This window comes from Musa acuminata, chromosome BXJ2-6, assembly GCF_036884655.1.
Source record: "Musa acuminata AAA Group cultivar baxijiao chromosome BXJ2-6, Cavendish_Baxijiao_AAA, whole genome shotgun sequence".
NCBI lineage: Eukaryota > Viridiplantae > Streptophyta > Magnoliopsida > Zingiberales > Musaceae > Musa > Musa acuminata.
The window spans coordinates 1,646,789-1,665,051 of NC_088343.1; the positions used below are offsets into that span (position 1 = coordinate 1,646,789).

The 18,263-nt window shown below is 40.7% G+C and overlaps 3 protein-coding genes across 4 annotated transcripts; 2 read left to right on the forward strand and 1 right to left on the reverse strand.

Moving 5' to 3' along the window:
* The first annotated feature begins 591 nt into the window (after nt 1-591).
* LOC135614167 (protein CHUP1, chloroplastic-like) lies at nt 592-4,357 on the forward strand. 2 transcript variants are annotated; one of them, XM_065111220.1, is made up of 5 exons: nt 592-996; nt 1,134-1,207; nt 1,285-2,037; nt 2,437-3,169; nt 4,197-4,357. In XM_065111220.1, the coding sequence occupies exons 1-5, from the start codon at nt 783-785 to the stop codon at nt 4,226-4,228; spliced, it is 1,806 nt and encodes a 601-aa protein (XP_064967292.1). In that variant the 5' UTR covers nt 592-782; the 3' UTR covers nt 4,229-4,357. The 2 variants fall into 2 exon arrangements, with proteins under 2 accessions (XP_064967292.1, XP_064967291.1); XM_065111219.1 differs by lacking the exon at nt 4,197-4,357 and having other exon boundaries at nt 2,437-3,622.
* A 2,527-nt stretch (nt 4,358-6,884) lies between these two features.
* Nucleotides 6,885-8,109, forward strand: LOC135614168 (1-aminocyclopropane-1-carboxylate oxidase 1-like). Its single transcript, XM_065111221.1, has 3 exons — nt 6,885-7,084; nt 7,160-7,374; nt 7,445-8,109. Exons 1-3 carry the CDS (start codon nt 6,983-6,985, stop codon nt 8,007-8,009), a joined length of 882 nt encoding a protein of 293 aa, XP_064967293.1. The 5' UTR covers nt 6,885-6,982; the 3' UTR covers nt 8,010-8,109.
* Nucleotides 8,110-8,549: 440 nt separating this feature from the next.
* Nucleotides 8,550-14,328, reverse strand: LOC135614166 (beta-galactosidase-like). Its single transcript, XM_065111218.1, has 18 exons — nt 13,722-14,328; nt 13,528-13,623; nt 13,303-13,415; nt 13,111-13,177; nt 12,943-13,035; nt 12,654-12,800; nt 12,236-12,324; nt 11,990-12,095; nt 11,807-11,894; nt 11,077-11,195; nt 10,825-10,989; nt 10,406-10,575; nt 10,186-10,295; nt 9,982-10,091; nt 9,659-9,769; nt 9,483-9,584; nt 9,173-9,378; nt 8,550-9,089 (listed from the first exon to the last, which is right to left on the reverse strand). Exons 1-18 carry the CDS (start codon nt 13,917-13,919, stop codon nt 8,978-8,980), a joined length of 2,202 nt encoding a protein of 733 aa, XP_064967290.1. The 5' UTR covers nt 13,920-14,328; the 3' UTR covers nt 8,550-8,977.
* Nucleotides 14,329-18,263: the final 3,935 nt, after the last annotated feature.

Sequence of the window (18,263 nt, forward strand, 5' to 3'; positions counted from 1 at the left end):
CATGAGAGCCTGCACCTGTATTAATGTTGCTAAGAGTTTTCAGTATCACTATGCCAACAATCAACTAATACATTAATCATAATGATGTATATTTAGATTTTTAAGTTTTGTAAAAAAAATACATGCAAAACCTAAATTGAATAGGATAAAAAATACTATTTTATTTAACATAATAAAGCATGTCCCTGATCTATATAATCCAATCCAAGAGCAAGAAGATGATGTGGCATGGAACAAAAAGTTTGGCAACCAAAACAAAACAAGAACACACCCAAAGCTTGCCAAAAGACAAAGCAAGGCATTAAAGAAGCAGCTCCTAAAGCCAGCCCCCATTTTGTCTCACTGAGGACAAAATTGATACCATCAACATCACAAGTAGACATTCATTATCCCGTTTTGTTTTCCCTCTCTGTTCTACCTCTCATGTGATTGGAGAGAGCCGTTTTCCTGTAACTGGGCTCCACCGAGAACTAGACAGGTGCGCGTCACAAATGAGTACCTCTCGAGTCTCAATGTTTCTTTGAAGATGGATGAGAACTAAGAGAGATGACCCAGCGGCGATCGCTACTTCTAATGTCGTGCGACTTCGGCTCTTCTTTCTTGGGCGACGCCTTCTCGCCATTGACGGAAGCCAAAGCAACGCAGCAGACTTCTGCTTCGGAGGCTAGTGAGCTCAAAACGGAGGACATGATGCAAAAAGAGTCGCCTTGCCTTCTTTCCCTCTCGTTTTGAGGGGAGCGGAAGCAGGTGTCTCTGCGGAAATTCCGTCTTGGAGCGCGGAGATGGATGTGGAGACGGGTAAGGCGGCGGGGGATGGCGATCGGAGGAGTAGTCGGAGGATGGCGTTGGTGGTGAGAGGGAAGAGGGACGTGAAGCCTGTGCTCGTCGAGATCGCCATCGCCTTTGCTCTCTCCTTCGCCGGCTTCATCGCGTCCCAGCTCTGGCGCCGCCCCCGGCTTCCCATTCGTCCGCGATGCCCTCAATCCTCGTCCCCAGGTTCTTTGCGTTCGTCTGCGTTTTCGTCATGATTTGATCTTTTTGGCTGTCTGATGCGAGAAATTGGAGAGCTATACAAAACCAATGATCAAAACTCGACTTTGACTGCATCAAGATTTCCCCCCTTTCTTAAACAGGTGGTGCAGAGCCGGAAAGTAGTGGGAAAAACAGTGGCGGTTGCCTCCAAGAGGAACTCCGCATCCTGAAGAGTGTAAGCTTTGGAAATCTTATAATTAATTACCGTCTTTCCTGGTTTGATTTGTGCTAATTTAGACTTTGTATTTAAAGGAAGAGGATTTGGGGGAGATAATCGATGGCGTCTCCATGATTGGGCTGTCTCCTACCAGTTATAACTCGGGTGATGATGAGGGATTCCTCTTGCATGAATTCAACGATTTTGTAATGCAAGAATTTGAGGTGAAAAGTAAAGAACTGGAAACCGCCCGAAATATCACGGTGCCTGAGAAGCCTGATACCACGGAAGAGATCGTGATGGAGCAAGAGATCGCAAGTCTCAGGGAGTTGGTTTTGTCCCTAAGGGAGAAGGAAAGGAGTCTTGAGCTTCGGTTGCTAGATTATCAAGGTGTGAAAGAGCAAGAAGCTGCTATGGGAGAGCTTGAGAATAGATTGAAGATTAGTGCAATGGAGGCTAAGTTGTACATTTTAAAGATAGACTCTCTGCAGGCTGACAATCAGAGGCTAAAATCTCAGCTTTCAGATTATTCAAGAGTAATTAGTGAACTTGATTGTTCAAGAGAGAAGATTAAACATTTGAAGAAGAAGATGGAATCGGATAGGGATGAGGCAAAAGACATAATAGCCTCTCTTCACCAGAGTATCAATTCATTGCAGCATAGGGAGCAAAAGGATGTGAAAACTGATGCAGAGATTAAAAGGAAGTTGAAGAGGTTGGAGGAGTTGGAAGATGAGTGCATAGAGCTCAGAACAATCAATTCAATGTTGGTAAATGAGAATTCATGTTTGTCAAGGGAGTTGGAAACTGCAAAAATGATTGTGTCTTCAGTTCATGAGGATGCAAAGGTTCGTAGTGGTTCTTTTTCTGTTGGATTAGGCTGCTGGAAAATAGTTGCTTACTTTGCTTTGTCAAACCCACTAATTGTTCATATCATTTGTGATGATAGCTTCTTGATATACAAAAGGAACATATTTACATATTTCTTTTCTTCTTCTATGGCTAAATGGTTGTATATTTTTATGTAGCTTGATTGTTCATATTTACTAATTGTTCATATCATTTGTGTGTGCTCTCAATTTGTCCTGTCTTCCTTCTCCTATTGACCTGTCCAAATCTTTCATATGTTGCTACTGTTTGAGCATCTCCAAATATCACCATGTTGATGTGTGCTATGATAGTTTTGCTCCCTGTTATTTGGTTGAAGTTTGTGTCGATAGCTTAAATCATTTGCAACATGCCTGCAGATGGAAGGGTTAGAGGAAGCCAACCACTTGAGGAAGGTGAATGACAAATTGATGGAGGACATCGAACAACTTCAAACTGATAGGTGTACTGATGTTGAGGAGCTGGTGTATCTTAGATGGGTAAATGCTTGCTTGAGATACGAGCTGAGGAACTACCAGCCACCTCTGGGAAAAACAGTCGCAAGAGATCTTAGCAAATGCTTGAGTCCCAAATCTGAAGAAAAGGCCAAACAACTCATACTGGAGTATGCCAATTTGGGTGCTGATGAGAAAAGTTTAAATCTTTTTGAAGTTGATTCAGAGTGTTCTTCTTCCTCACAAGCTTCTGCCGGAGAACCTGAAGATACACCAACCGATGCCTCATCGGCAATAACACATAGTAGTTCAAATAAACTAAAGTTGCTAAGCAAGCTTAAGAAGCTAGTGTTAGGAAGCGGAAACCGGGGAAAGAGAGCTTCAGCAGCAGATAGAACTCCAAGTTCTGTAAATTCTGATACAAGAGCATCTGCCTCTATCTGTTCTATTGATGATGCAATTGCTAGAGATTCATATGATAGCTCACCATCACGCATGATAGAGGATGTTGCTGCAGCAAATCTGTTGGCAGGAACGGAAGCACAAGCAGTCGAAGGGCAACGTAATAAAAATGTTTTCTCTCAAATCAATTCCAGGCACTCTTTGGACATCCAGAGGTTGCAGAGGCTTGATCTGGAAGAAGCAAGAGAGGAAGAAGGTATACTTCATAGGAGAAATTCTGGAACATGTTGTAGGTATAAGAAAATATCACTTTTAGAGGATACATTGAGCAATTGCAGCCAGAATAATATGATTGGCAAAGAAGGTACTTATATTCCTGAGAAAGCTGACTTGAAAAAGTTTGCAGATGCTTTGCGAAGTTCAAGAGGGATATCCAAATTAGATGGGAGATCAGCATCTTCTAGATATTGATGCCTATATATTGCATGAAGCAATATTAGTTTCGCCATACGCAACCCAGATTTGTAGATGTAAATTTTCTGTCAAAACTAGAAGGTTACTAGCAGTTTAGATGCTTGTTTCTTGCCCAAAAAATATCCAAACCCTGAATACAAATGTGGTAAAATTTGTACAGCTCATTTGAATATGAAAGCTGAGGTTTCTAAATTCTTGCATCCTATCTTTGATATATGTTTACAAGTTTTCTGCATTTTGTGTTTTTATTGTCAATATGTTGATCCTTAATTGGGCTTTCTGCTTTATAATTTGTGGCACTAAGGGATGCAATTCCATGCTTCAGTCTTTTTCATCCACACCGACCTTTGAAAGTTTATATATGGTCTTGATATCAGTTAGATGAGTGCTAAGGGTACTTAGATATCATTTTTTTGTAAAAATCTTGAATTCATTTTTTTCAGCTTCTCAATCGGTATATCATACATATAATTTAGATGCATCAGATGTCATTCAGAAGCAGCAGAAATGTTCTGGTTTTGAGAATTGTTTGTGCAACCTGACTTGCTCTGATTGCTAAGACAGTTATTTCACTCATGTGTTCCTGTAGATTGATGCCAAACTAAGAGAGTTAATAACTAAGACATGATTCCTTCCCTAGTTTTAGTATTATACTGATAAACTGCTTCAAAAGTTATCCTGTATCTATCAGTTCCAGCAGAAGAAACTTTTTTCTCTTTGTATATTATGTGGATTTCTTCATGCTTTGAGTTGATCCCTGAACATGCGACCAATAACTGTTGATGCATTTTGATTGTTTCTTGTGCTAGAGATCTGTCGGGATGCTACTGCCTTCATATAAGAAACTTATGATCTTTTTCTGTAGCACACAAAAAGCAGTTCTGATTTCACACAGATTGCCCCAAGAAGTTGTGCAGAGAATACAATCAACAGAGGTGATATCCTTCCTTGCACAGTTATTCAGGTGCTTTCCTTCACATACTTGATCTATATTCTATAACAACATGTTGTGATCTAGAAACATGCCAGAATCTGTGATTGCTTCATTTCTGGAACGATACTTTTGCCAAGTGCCAAGTAATTTAGGGTTCCCTAAGTGTCCTTTCAATTTACTGTAAAGACACTTATATGTGGACCTTGCTTGTGGACTTCAAGATTCTCACATTAAAGATAATGCTTCAAACTTTCAAGAAGGCTCATTCATTTACCGTCTTAAAGTTAGAAACAATTGTGATATTAGGTCACTGTAATGTCACCTTTTCTTTCGGAAACATCAGTATTTTTTGGTTGTTAGCAAGTTTTTTATTTTGATTTATTTGATTTTATGACATTAGAGGCACTTGTAAATTAGGTAGCTGCCATATGCTGCTACCTAATATTTCACATTGAGATTTGCTTGGTGATATTTATAGTTAGTGTTAAATGCAGATATATTTGCACAAGTAATTACCTTTACATAAGTTGCAGGACTCAACACCTTTATACCTTTTTACAGATTCAATAATCAAGTTTTTCCTGTAAAAATCAAATTAAATATGATATATAGCTTGACCTTAATCACATCATAATAAATTATGGCTAGTTAAGAGTATTTCATTGGAATTATATTATGCAAAATAAATCATGGAGAGTTAAGTAGAAAATGTTCTTTCATTGTCATGTTGGTCTTCTGTGACCAGTATCCCACCACTGAAGAATGCCACCACTCGAAATCTGCTGAGTCTGATAAGAGTTCCCATGAAACAGTAAGAAAATTCCAAATCATCTGAGGTTCGAGATGGCGACACTGGTTTAATGGAGATCGTTTAGAGGTAAAAGGCATCAACTTTTTCATGTCAGTTCATTATATATTTGACTTATTGACCTTAACATCAGACAGTAATGGCTGTCTTATACTTTCTGATTTTATACTTTCAGGCATGTCAGCAGAAGGAATTGATTAAACCAATGTCGCCATCTTGAACCTCGGATGATTGGAATTTGCTTACTGATTCATGGGAACTCTTATCAGACTCAGCAGATTTCGAGTGTAAACAGTAATGACTGTCTTCTACTTTCTGATTTTATACTTTCAGGCATGTCAGCAGAAGGAATTGATTAGCTCAAGTCCGAACAACATCCTGCCATTAGAATGTAAAGTTGACACTGGATTAGATGTTCATGGACTCAAATCAACAAAGTTGTTTCTTATGAAGCCTTGATTTGATCATTGATGAACTTACAGAGGATACATATCAGAACGCAGCAGATCGCTCCACAGCTCATAAATTCTTCCCCATGGCCACTTGAAAAGATACTGGATTCTGCTCTCCATGGAGAAATCCTGAAAACAGATGGAAGGAGATCATGGCCCCCTTGTCTGCTTGCAAAACAATTATTAGGTCATCATCTATGCCACACAGGATCCACTTAATTGATGAGGATAGAACAAGTTGATGGGGGCAGGTATTGAATTCATATTTGTAATGCAGAATTATTGTCATCCAACTAATTTACATATTCTGGAACATATATCGGATTGTGTTCGAGGAGAATGGCCTCAACAGTAAGTTAATTGCTTCATTTTGACCTTATGCCTTTGCCAAAGCAATCAACTGTAGAATTTGCAATGCAGTAGACATCTTTACTCTTCTGCATTTCCTGAAGGTTCAATCAACCAGCGGATTTGCCATCTTCCGGTGGGCATGCAGAAACACGGAGATAGAAAGTGTTCTCAAGTTTTGACCAGTTGGTCTCAGCTCTAGAAGAGCTGCTGGGGTTCGGTCGAAGCTGATGCAGTGTGACCCACCTTCCTAAATGGTAGTCATGCTGATGTTCCTGTCTACAGAAAGAAACACAATCATACCAAATCCAAAAGAAATCTAAGCTAAACCAAATTATGACCAGCTCTACTCCAAATCAGCATGCTTTCGACATCAAAATCTAGTCCATGTTGCTCGGTTGGCCAGTATCTGATCCAGCTTCCGGTTGCTTAGACCTCGAAGCCAGTGGGGATGTAGATCCAGGTGGAGCCATCGATTGTCGTTCCCGTTCGGCTTGGGCCTACAAGAACATGAAGGAATTTGATAATGGATTCTCCGGGATACTCTCAGTCTCCGAATCCAAGGCAAGACTCATAAGGTTTGCGGGCCATGTTCCAATGACAGTGACACAATCCTACTCCAAATGTAAACAGAACAAAAGGCACCGCGGTTAGCATCGGTCTCCCATGTCAAGGTTCTCAATGGAGTAGTTAAGACTGGATTCTTCCCATGCCGCCCACCGGAAGATGAGAAGGAAATTGAGTGGCCTTCCCCTGGTTTTGGCATAAGAAAATGGAACACAGGAGAGCTGAATTGTTTCTAGTACAAGTCAAGGATGATTAGGTGATGTACTTGGACTGGTTTTGCTGCTATTATTCTAACATAAAGCTACTCAGGTAAATTGCCATCACATGGGCGAAAGGGCGAGATGCACTTGGACTCCATTATAATGCTTGATGAGCTACTATAAGTATGGCTGGTGAATGCATCTACTACGGATGTGAAGAGTTGGGTCGAGGAAGCGTGCTTACCGAGTCGGAGGAATAACCCGAGAGGCACGAAAGCCGGCGGAAATGGAGATCCCGGTGATCAACCTTGGAGAGCTGGAGGGAGAGAAGAGAAGCAAAACCATGTCGCTCCTCCATGATGCGTGCCAGAAGTGGGGCTTCTTCTGGGTACGTTGTGAGCATCTTTATCTCTGCAAGCATTGGTATTCGTGTTTGGTTACTCTGATGAGTCCGGCATGGCAGCTCGAGAACCATGGGATTGAGGATGGAGTGATGGAGGAGGTGAAGCAGCTGGTGAAGCAGCACTACGAGGAGAGCATGAGGGAGAGCTTCTACGAGTCGGGGCTGGCACAGGGACTGCGACGTGGAACTAAAGCCTCGGATGTGGACTGGGAGACCAGCTTCTTCTACCGCCATCGCCCGGATTCCAACATCAATGATCTCCCCGAACTGGTTCGGTGAGTTCTCTTCCATGGAGTATAACCACGTAGAGCAACCCCAAGCTGACGCCGCAGCATGCTCGTGCAGTGACGCTATGAAGCAATACGTCGAACAGGTGGTGAAGCTAGCCGAGAAGCTCGCGGAGCTTCTGAGCGAGAATCTCGGGCTGGCGAACACCTACCTGAAGAAGGCATTCGCCGAGCCTTTCGTGGGGACGAAGGTGGCAATGTACCCCAAATGCTCCAACCCGGAGCTCGTCATGGGGCTCCGCGGCCACACCGACGCCGGTGGGATCATCCTGCTGCTGCAGGACGACACGGTCCCCGGCCTGGAGTTCCTCAAGGACGGCGAGTGGGTGCCGGTGCCGCCGGCGCAGGGTCACCGCATCTTCGTGAACCTCGGCGATCAGGTCGAGGTCGTGAGCAATGGCGTCTACAAGAGCATCAGGCACCGGGTGCTCGCTGACGGGACCGGAAGCCGGCTGTCGATCGCCACGTTCTACAACCCGGGGGCCGACGCCATCATTTCCCCGGCGGCCGAGCTGGTGTACCCGAGTCGCTACCGCTTCCAAGACTACCTGGATTACTACACCAAGACCAAGTTCTCAGACAAAGCGTCGAGGTTTCAGAACATGAAGCAGACGCTCGTGTGAGCCACTCATGCCTGTAGCAGCTGACGGAAGAGGAATTTGTACTGGTCAATCCACGCTTGTGCTTCAATCCAAATAAACATCGATCGCCATCTCTTCTTTAGCTGCCCGGCACTGTCAGAGTCGACAGAATCATACCGACCACCGAGTATAAACATCAACGTCGTGCATCAGCCAGAAAACTGGTCATTTTTATTGTCATTAAATTTTATATAAAATAATTTTAATTAAATTAAGAAAAACATTTAAGCTATAAATATCGAAAAGGATGCCATGATATAACAGTTCAAGAACTCGGACAGAATCCTACTGATGTGATGACAATTCAAGAACACTATCAGATCAAGAATGGAGGACTGGTTTAGTGTCATTGTTTCATTGCTGTAAAAGAACTAAATTGCTGAGCACTATGTAGTAGAAACATAAGATGAAAGAGACTTAGCTTGCAGGAGATGATATATTCATCTTATGATGAAAGAGTGTCTGAAAATTACAGATTTCAAAGGTGAAGGAAGGCAGTTCCTTTATGAATCAAAATGCTTACATGCTCAGTTCCTGCAATAACAAGACCAGCCATTCCACTTTGTGGACATTATTCCCAACCCATTTCAAGATAAAAAACAAAGGTTTTCCACTATCAATTTCCTAGATTTGCACACATGAATTCAAATTACATTCAGACTCCTACATGCTGTATGATGCAAAATTCATCCAATAATTTCTTTAGTGTCGACAAAGCCATGTTGGAAATGTTGCCCTGTGTACGATTACTCGTACTTAACCAGGCAATACCGATCACCAGAAGTAACTTCTGCAACTTCAGCTTTGTCCAATTGACTTTATGCACGCCGTCATCATGTAGACGGCCGTTGAAGAGGAAGATTAGCTTTGCTTTTTTTTCTTTTTTCTTTTTTTAACTTGATCACCATCAATGGCCAATGTTCACAGATGGCTTTCAGCAGCAGGCTTGTTCATAGTGCTCTTCTTTTTACCAAAGATATGCCTGATGGATCACCACCCCACTCTTCAAACACGACCAGAAGGTTTCCAGTTGGGTTAAGCCAGGAACGAGGAACATGGTACCTGAGATTGTAATCACTAGCTGGTCATTTAACTGTCGCAGACCAGCTACTTGATTGGGTAGAAAAGAAGAATAGATTTCTTACCATTTTTGAGAAGACTCCCCACAATTTGTTTGGCATTTTTTCTCATTGTATGTTCCACGGTAATCGCAACTGGCACAAGTACCATATGCTTTGTAGGCAGGCCAGTACCGGCCAATGCTTTGTCCATTAATCCATATCTGACCTTTGCCCATGCTACTCATATCTAAAGCCAATGGCTCATTGCCGCTTGGAGCATTAAAGAAAGCCTGGAAGATCATAGGGATTAAGACAATGCTAGTCATATCGGTCCTGAACAACAAAGAAAGGAAATTTGCACTTTGCAAGAATGCCCGCATTCTGCTGTACTAACCTTGTACCAAGTCAAGGCCTGTTTCGAAGATGCACCGCCCCACTCAACTGAAGAAACACCACTAAGCATATGAAGATTCAAAGATTCACCTTTCAAGCCAACCTGCACACAAATATCAAACTTACTAATCTGCAACTTTTAGGAAGAAGCTAGGCAAATCATGCACATAGGGAAACCTGGTAAGTCCATTTCTGTGAGGTAAGGTCTCTTCTTCCTTCATTAAGGCCATGCAAGGTCACTGGACCAAGAACTCCAGCATTCCATGTCTCAAAATGACTACCAACATTCTGAAAGAAATCAGAAAAGAGGAACTAAGATAACCAGAATTTCTGCAATTTATTTTGCTGAGATAAGTGCAAAAAGATAAAATTTCATGTGCTCCCCAAAATATTGTGTATATCCCTCTGATACACATTAATATCTCAGAGAAGGATAGTTACCATGGTATGTTTTAGATGGATACATATAACATGAAAAGTTTCCAAACAAAGGTACGCACAGGTAGACCAACAGCTACACTTAAAATGGAGATTTGGTTGCTTCCTGCCCACAACTTTGCCTTTCCTTTATATGTCAGTTTTGGATTGTCTAAACCACCATAAACAGTCCCTGCCAGAAAAAGGAAGTTAAATGTGTAGATTGGAGCCGATCAAATATCGGGCATATTTTCAAATATAGCTCTGCATAAGCCAAAGTAACTTACCAGCTCGCTTTCCGTTGATGAAAATATGCATAGAATGACCTGCCGACATTACAGTCAGAACAGGGTGTGGACCATTCTTTAGAAATGGTTCATTTGGCCCTATATCAACACTGAAAAGGGAGCACAGTAAGAAATTAATTTATAGACATTGGTTTTGTTTCGACCAAAGAGAAGCTGCAAATTAATGTTGTAAATATGTAATAATAACTTTGCTACTCACGATGTAGTGTACCACAAGTAGTCTGTCTGGTCCCTTGTCATGCTTATCTGCTCCACTAGCCCATCTTTCGTGAATGAGTTATCATCCAGTGTGTTGGTCTCTTCGCTGAAGGACTTCCAAGAAAACCTACCAAGCAATGTCATTTTTATCTGCAATGTTGGAGCTTCAACCTGGATCATGATTAATACGAATGCGCTTGAGACTCTTGAATGGGAGACCCTTTTATCCAACAAGAAACCAAGGACTCTTTCCACCGAGACTATAGATGATACAATAAAGTTTTAGGAACCACAGAACAATGTAGTGGAGTATATAATCTTTTCAAGCCATGAAACAAATAACTCAAAATGAAGAGTTGACTTGTGGGAGTAGAATGCAAATGCAACCACGAACAAAAATAATTATCAGAAATTTCTCACCCTTGCAGTGTTGAATACTGTGGTTTTGCAGTCAGGAAGGATACTGATGGACCAAGGTGGAATATCATATTTCATTCTGTTGAAAGTAACTGTTGCATATGATCTTGGGTTGTAATTAGAAAGGAATGCAGCACAAGAGCCCGACTTTGATCTGAAGACATGTGCCTGGAAGGAATTGACTATAGATTTAGTTCCAAATCCAGACCATTGGAATATGTTTGCTAATTGTACATCTACACATAAAAGATGAACCTGCTCATAATTTCCAAGTTTTGTCACAGTGGGATCTGCTGACACAAGAGCGGGTTCACACATTTTGATCGCCTTATGCAGGTCTCTCAGATGGCCCCATTTTGGCTGCCTCAAGAGACCTGAGAAAGAGTAAAAAATGGTAAATACTAGACAAAGGGAATTAAAATTTTACATAAAATTGAGTCTCACAACAGAATTGGTTGCAACACCAGTCCTTCAAGGACTCCAAAGAATGAGAGTGACAGATTTGGAAACATGCTGTATTTCATCATATCAATGGGAAGTTTATAACATTTTAAGTGTTTGAGCAATGAGAGAAGTATACAATAGTATCCTTGCAGCAGAACAACAGATTTTTCAGATGAAGAATGGCTCATAGGAGAAGCAAACCAACTGGCAGTCAAATCACATTATTTTGTCATTCATCACCTAGAGGTGGTTTAACCCCTGTTAGAAAAATGTTTTGAATTCAAAACATTGCTAGGTGAGCAATCATACCATTTTTAGAATCATGCATTTCTTTTCAAAAGCAGGATGACAATACAAAGTTATCTCGATGAAATTGTCAAATGCATGTTACAAGTGCTTCAGATGCAGAAAAAAAGAAGGTAGATGATCGAGTCACTCTAATACTGGCACGTAATGTGGTCACCATTTTGACTAAAACCATATCTTTATGAAAATTGCTACATATCATTTCCAAAGAATCACAAAAGAGAAGCTACCATACCATATTCATCAACTGGGGCATCATAGTCATAGCTTGTTGAAATGAAGGGGCCACCAGCTGTCCTACCAAAGTTTGTTCCTCCATGATACTGGAATTGACAGAAATGTGCAAATTACTTTTCTTAGATGATGTGTATAAATAAATGATTACTGGGAACTGAAAAACGAATGTTCGACTTCTTACCATATAATAGTTAACAAAGGAGCCACCTTTCTGTATAAACCGTGCAACAGCAAAAGCCAAGTCCTCAACAGGCCGGTGAGGAACCGGACTCCCAAATGCAGTGAACCTGTTAGCAATGAATACATTGAATAAATGCACTAAATAACAAGAAGGTATCAGTTTGCCATTTCTTTTTCTGAAATGCAAATGAGTTCAATTTCAGTGTGATGTTGGGCTGAACTAAAGTTCAAGAACAAAGAAAGTTACCAGCCAGTCCAAGCTTCTGTCCACATGGTAGGTTTATAGGGCTTGTTTGGTGAGAAATAATCACAGTAGAATCCATTACAGGTGTTTATCTGTAAATATAAAATTCAAGAATAAAATGTTAGAAAGTTGTGTAAAACTATAAATTCTTCGCTAGGATATAAGCTTGAGCGTCGACAAATTTAGTTGGAGTAATTGGAAACTAGGTGCCATTTTTGTTTCAGTTGGTATATAAATCCAAGAACTTGATGTTGAAAAGGAAAAGCTGGAGGAGGAAAATGAAAAGAGTCTTCTGCGCGATGTGACAAATCAACAGAAAAAAAAAAAAAGGCAAGTGATGCAACCAACTCGATGCACAAAAAGCAAAATAGTTGATGCAGTGAAAATTCAAGACAGTAAAAAGGTCTCTTTTTGAACTTACAATTGGATCGGGTGCATCATCTTGTTTGCACATGACCCATGGCACACCAGTCTTGAGGCCAACTGCCATTTGAGCAGCCCAACTTACATAATTCTTGGCTGCGGCACCACCATAATACTCCTCCAGTGGACCATATTCATTTTCAATCTGCTCAAATTTGGCAAAACACATGGAAGAACAGGAAACTGAATCAGAAGAGAACTAAGATCATTATGTTGATCTCTCCTGTTTGTGTCGCTATATTGACTAATAAACCGATGCAGTAGAATGGAAAATGATTCAGTAATACCTGAGAGAGGATGATGGGGCCACCCTGAGATTCAAATAGTCCTTGAGACTTCATCATGGAGACAATCTTCTCTGTGAATTTTGCCATTGCTGCCTTTTATATGAACAAAACTAATCAGCGATCAAGCAAAAATGGAATAAGATAAAGTATATTTTGTGAAAATTGTACCTTGAAAGGACCATTATCAGTCCTGAAACTGATACCAGGAACATATTTTAACCAGACAGGAAACCCCCTGTTCTCCGAAGAAGAGAAGAAGAAAAAGACATCATCAGATTACATGTAAAGACATGTGATTCTACACCTTTCTTCGAGGAACTGGTAAAAGAACTCTTTCAAGACTGTGAATTAGAAGCTTACCCAAAGTTCCATTCGGCACAAACATAAGGACCAATTCGGAGATGAACGTAGAGGCCGGCCTGCTTCACCAGCTTGACGAAGCGAACCAGGTCATAATTTCCTCCAAAATAATACTGCCATAAATCAAGAAAAATCTTGCAAAACTCAGCTAACTTTACTGCAAAAAAGAGCAGCAGACTGGAGAAAGAGATGGGGAAGGTTCCGTTCCATAAGCTGCAAGCAAACCTGGCCAGGGGAAGGCTCGTGTCCGTTCCAGAATACATAGGTCTGGATTACATCCAAGCCGCCATCTTTAGCCTTCTGGATAAGATCTGGCCACATCTGTCGACAATTCGAGGTATAAAAATCGGAGCTTTGTCCAACGAAAGAAACAGAAAGGCACCAAGGAGCCACATTTCCCGCAAGAGCGGAATCCTTACCTCCGGAGTGCTCCTGGGGTAGTGAATGGAACCAGAGAAGAGGATCCTCCGCTGCCCATTGATGATCACGGCCTTGCGGTCGTAAGAAACGGAGGCATCGACCGGAGTGAAGCGCCACACCACCGCTGCAGCGACCGCCAGTAGCAGCATCGGCGACAGCCCTCGGCCGCGTCTAACCAGTATATGCTCGACGCCCATTGTGGCTAACTATTGTTCTTAGCTTCAAACGAGTTCCCTTTTTTTAACCTTACTATGGGCAGAGGGTTCCGAGAAATGATTTGCTTGTTCTCTGCTCTCTTTGCCACAGCAGTCTCTTCCTTCTCATACGTCTCTCCATCTTCTTGGCTAGAGATGAGTCGATGAATCCATTAAACAATGGCAGCACAAGAACAGAGAGAATGAGAGCGCGAGAGAGAGCGAGAGAGAGAGAGAGAGAAGAGGAGGAGGAAATGTGCCGTAAGAGCTGGGGATCACTGCTCTTTAACGACGGAGGGGTGAAAGCGAGAACAGGACTGGTGCGGGAACGTGGGACCCCCGTCGAGGCTTCATCCAACCAGTGACGTTCTGTTCCATGTATGGTGTGCTACCCAAAGCTCGTGGTGTTTGGAAGTTCCATGCACTTTTTATTTCTTAGGAAACAGGGAAGCAGAGAGACAAGAGCTGACATCGAGATACTGAGGTTCCCAGAAGATTTCATACTCTTACAGTCAAATTCCCAAACATATGAACCAGAAAGTGGCTGCTACAAGATGTTAAATCCCATCAAAGAAAGGAGGACTACAAAAAGTGATTGACGTGCAGGTTGAAGGAGCAGCTCAAACGCCTCATCAAAAAGTGGCTGTGCATTGAATTATTAGGAGGTAGCAGCAGGGAAGTAGACGAGAGAACACCACCTGCTGTCGGCAACATGTGGTTCAAATATGAGAAAATTGAACTTTTGTCACTGAACTGATCCGATGGAGAACAAGGATGAGTAAATCTCAGTAATATTATATGCAGATTCATCTTGTGTTCTCAGGGTAATTATGTAAAGCCTGTTGATATATTTGTGGCATTAATCACTGAGATCACATACACCAAAAGTTCTTCAACCAAATGATAGTATCATGCAATCAGGTCAGAGCAAGTGGAGATCTCAATCAAAAAAGAAAGAGAAATTTGGCATAATTTATGCAGTCTTCGGATTGAGAGAGAACAAGTGTTTAAACACTCTGGATCAATGCTTTGATTTCTTTCCTCTTAATTTTGTGGGTGTTAATGTAGCCACAGAAGCTATTTTTATTCTGTGAGTAAAGACATCTTTTGCCCTCGATTGATGCTCAATAAAAGTTACAACTTTTTTGTCACTACTCTGGACTTGAAACATGTGAGCCAGCATTAACTGTCTTGAACAAGACATTGCACCAACTAGAACATGAAGCAATTTGCCATATAAAATATTGTGGGACACTAATCTATATGAATTAAGAACAACAGATAAGCTGTATCAGTTCACTGTTTCATTATATCTGGCATCTGCATCAGGCTTTGGAAGTGATTACTTCTGGAACCAACAATCTGGCTAATTCTGTCTTCTTTTAGACTACTTCTTCTTCTTCTTCTATTTCTGAAAATAAAAATGCTTCTTGTAGTTAATCATCAGTACATTCATTGTCTAATCTGCAAAAGGGTGAAACAATTGCTGTTCTTCTCAACAACTCACTGCTGTTCATTATATCTGCCATCTGTATCAGGCTTTGGAAGTGACTGCTTCTGGTGCCAACAATCTGGCTAATTCTGTCTTCTTTTAGACTACTTCTATTTCTGAAAATAAAAATGCTTCTTGTAGTTAATCATCAGTACAAAAGGGTGAAACAGCTGCTGTTCTTCTCAACAACTCACTAGAACCATTCCATTATGACTTCTCATATTAACACCAACATTAATTCGGGTTGCTCAAAAGTTATGTTGTATAAACTAGATTTTTGGGTGTGTTAGAAACAGTATTAGATTATCACTTTCTACTTCACCAAGAAACAGTTGGACTAGAATCATTGACCAATAAGATTCCAAAGTCCACTGTGAATGTGACCTAACCTTTGTTCTCATAGTAGGGAATCATCTTCTGCTAGTGCACTTCATAGGTTGATAATGATCAGTGCAGTAAGATTTTTCATGCATAAGAATTTGGTAGATGGACAAGCAGATTGGCAAGTCAAGGTGCTTGAAGGAGATAATTAAGCCAAAGAAGATGAATCAGTATGCTAACATGGATGTCCTCATTCAAACTACCAAGAAAAGATCTCAACCTATTGAGGCTGTAGAAAGTTAATTCAGATCAACCTAAACCACCTCCAATGTTACCAAATGCTATCTTCTTTTCTTCTTTTTGGTGCACAGTGCTTCTCACTTTTATAGCTGCTGGTCCTTAATATTCCCTTTGTGTTTGGGACCATGTTGTTTGGAAGGAGGGCAGCTTGCTGTAAGTAAAGGTCCCACTGCAGAAAACACCTTGCAAGATGAATGCCAATCCTACCTTCCTTAATGTGGGGATGCCCTAACAACTCCATGCACACAATGTTAGGCCAGAAACCATGCATTTAATTTTTTTCTCACTACCTAATTTTTAGCATAGTAAAGACTACTTGTTTTTGTCATTTAGTGACACTAGTTGACAGGAGTCAGACTTTAGAGACAGCTGCCTCAACCACCATAATGTTTCAATTTTTTCCTTTGACTCCATCTAAAGAAAAGGAAAATGTTACTGAATTACTAGGTTCTTAGTTGTCTTCCTACAGGTGCCTTCCAAGTCCAAATAAGTTTGTCCTACCAATGCATTCTATAATTATCTTACACTTGCTAGCAATTTTTATGCTGAAAAAAAGGAACAATGGTTGTAGTAGCACACTTGAACTTTTTTTCTTTTGTGTGTGTGTAACAGAGAGAGAGAGAGAGAGAGAGAGAGAGAGAGAGAGAGAGAGATTAAACAGAGATATTGGCCTAAACTATCTCATATCACTGGAATTAGCAGGCTGAAGTGTTTTTGCACAAAATTCATGGTAGCTTGGTTCAGAATAGGCTTGCCACCATTTCAAGGAGAAATAATTTGTTGATGTGACCATAATATTTGGCTGCTTAGGCATTCCTAATTGTAAAACTTGATACATTAAAGAGACTTGGTGTTGCAAGAGGAAAAAAATTGTTGAAATCCCACTGCATAGTTTAAGAGAAGAAGGCCACAAAATAGTACATTGTCCCTTTATCAGTTTCTTTAATCTAAATGCAATGGAAAGCCTGGTTCTCACTGGTGCTTATATCCTTTCATTATCAATGTGTTCTGACAAAAGCCTTCACTCCATCTCCATACTCTGCTTTCATTTGACCAGTGCCTAACCTGATGGCTAGCTTCTATTTGGCTAATGAATTCAAAGAACATGATAATTTTAGGTAGTATTAAAAGCTACTAAATTCAGGATAAAATATAAATTGTACGATGAGCTTATATCACATAATAAAATTGCACATGAATTCTAGCAGTGCTGTAAACAGTGGAAGTAAAATTCAGGATAAGATAGAAATTCTACAATGTAGCAGACAGAGATATGAACAAGATGCAGATGATGTTACCATGCCATTTATTATGCTATAAGTATGGCCATTTGATGTGTAGAAGGTGCAAAGATACTATAGGTCATGGTTTAAGAATACAGATCTGCTGAGAATGTGAAAACAATCAAGCATTAGTGTCATCTTTGATGATTCAGATTATAATTGAAATATAAGTCAAAAGAACAAGAGGTCCACAGCAGCTGACCTCTGTCATCTGTTCTTGCCTTTGTTCTTTTAGACCTCCAATGCACCATGTACTTTTCCAAAGTCAAATAGAACAACATCCAGATTGATGATGGTAAGGCTTCACACACTAATACTGTATCCTTCTTGTAATCTTGTTAATGGCTTGTGTACCAGCATCCATGGAAATCTTTTTCCTGTGTAGATTGCTCAGGACTTATAATATATGAACTCCTACCATGGCAATATGATTGGGTTGTACACATTCCCAACCACATGAACCAAGTTTGGTCTTCTTGCTATTAGCTACACACAACACATTTCCTTTTCATCAACAAGTTGCTGAAAATGTGTTTGGTAAATCTGTATTTGGATATTAGTAAAATAAGTTTAGACATGCTAATGAGCTTCTTTGTATCTATCCATCTTGGATTAGCGCAAACACGTGTGATCATCGAATTAATCTCATCTCATTGCATCAAGTGAAGGATAGAAGGTGAGCAGCCAAATCAAACACTCAATTGACACCTTTGTTCACCAATGTTCTTTGAGGTGTTGTAGACCACTCATCTGTTCATGTCTGAAGCCACTTATAGGGTGAAACATATTTGCCCCACCAGGTTTCAATGAGTGCAGGATTTCCAACCAATCTTATCCACAAAGCCATTGTATCCTTCTTTCCCAATTACTTTTTCCCTTCTTGTTCTGTACCCAAAAAAAAAAAAAAAGATTGAAAGAGAAAGGAAGGAGAAGGAACATGAGTGATGATCA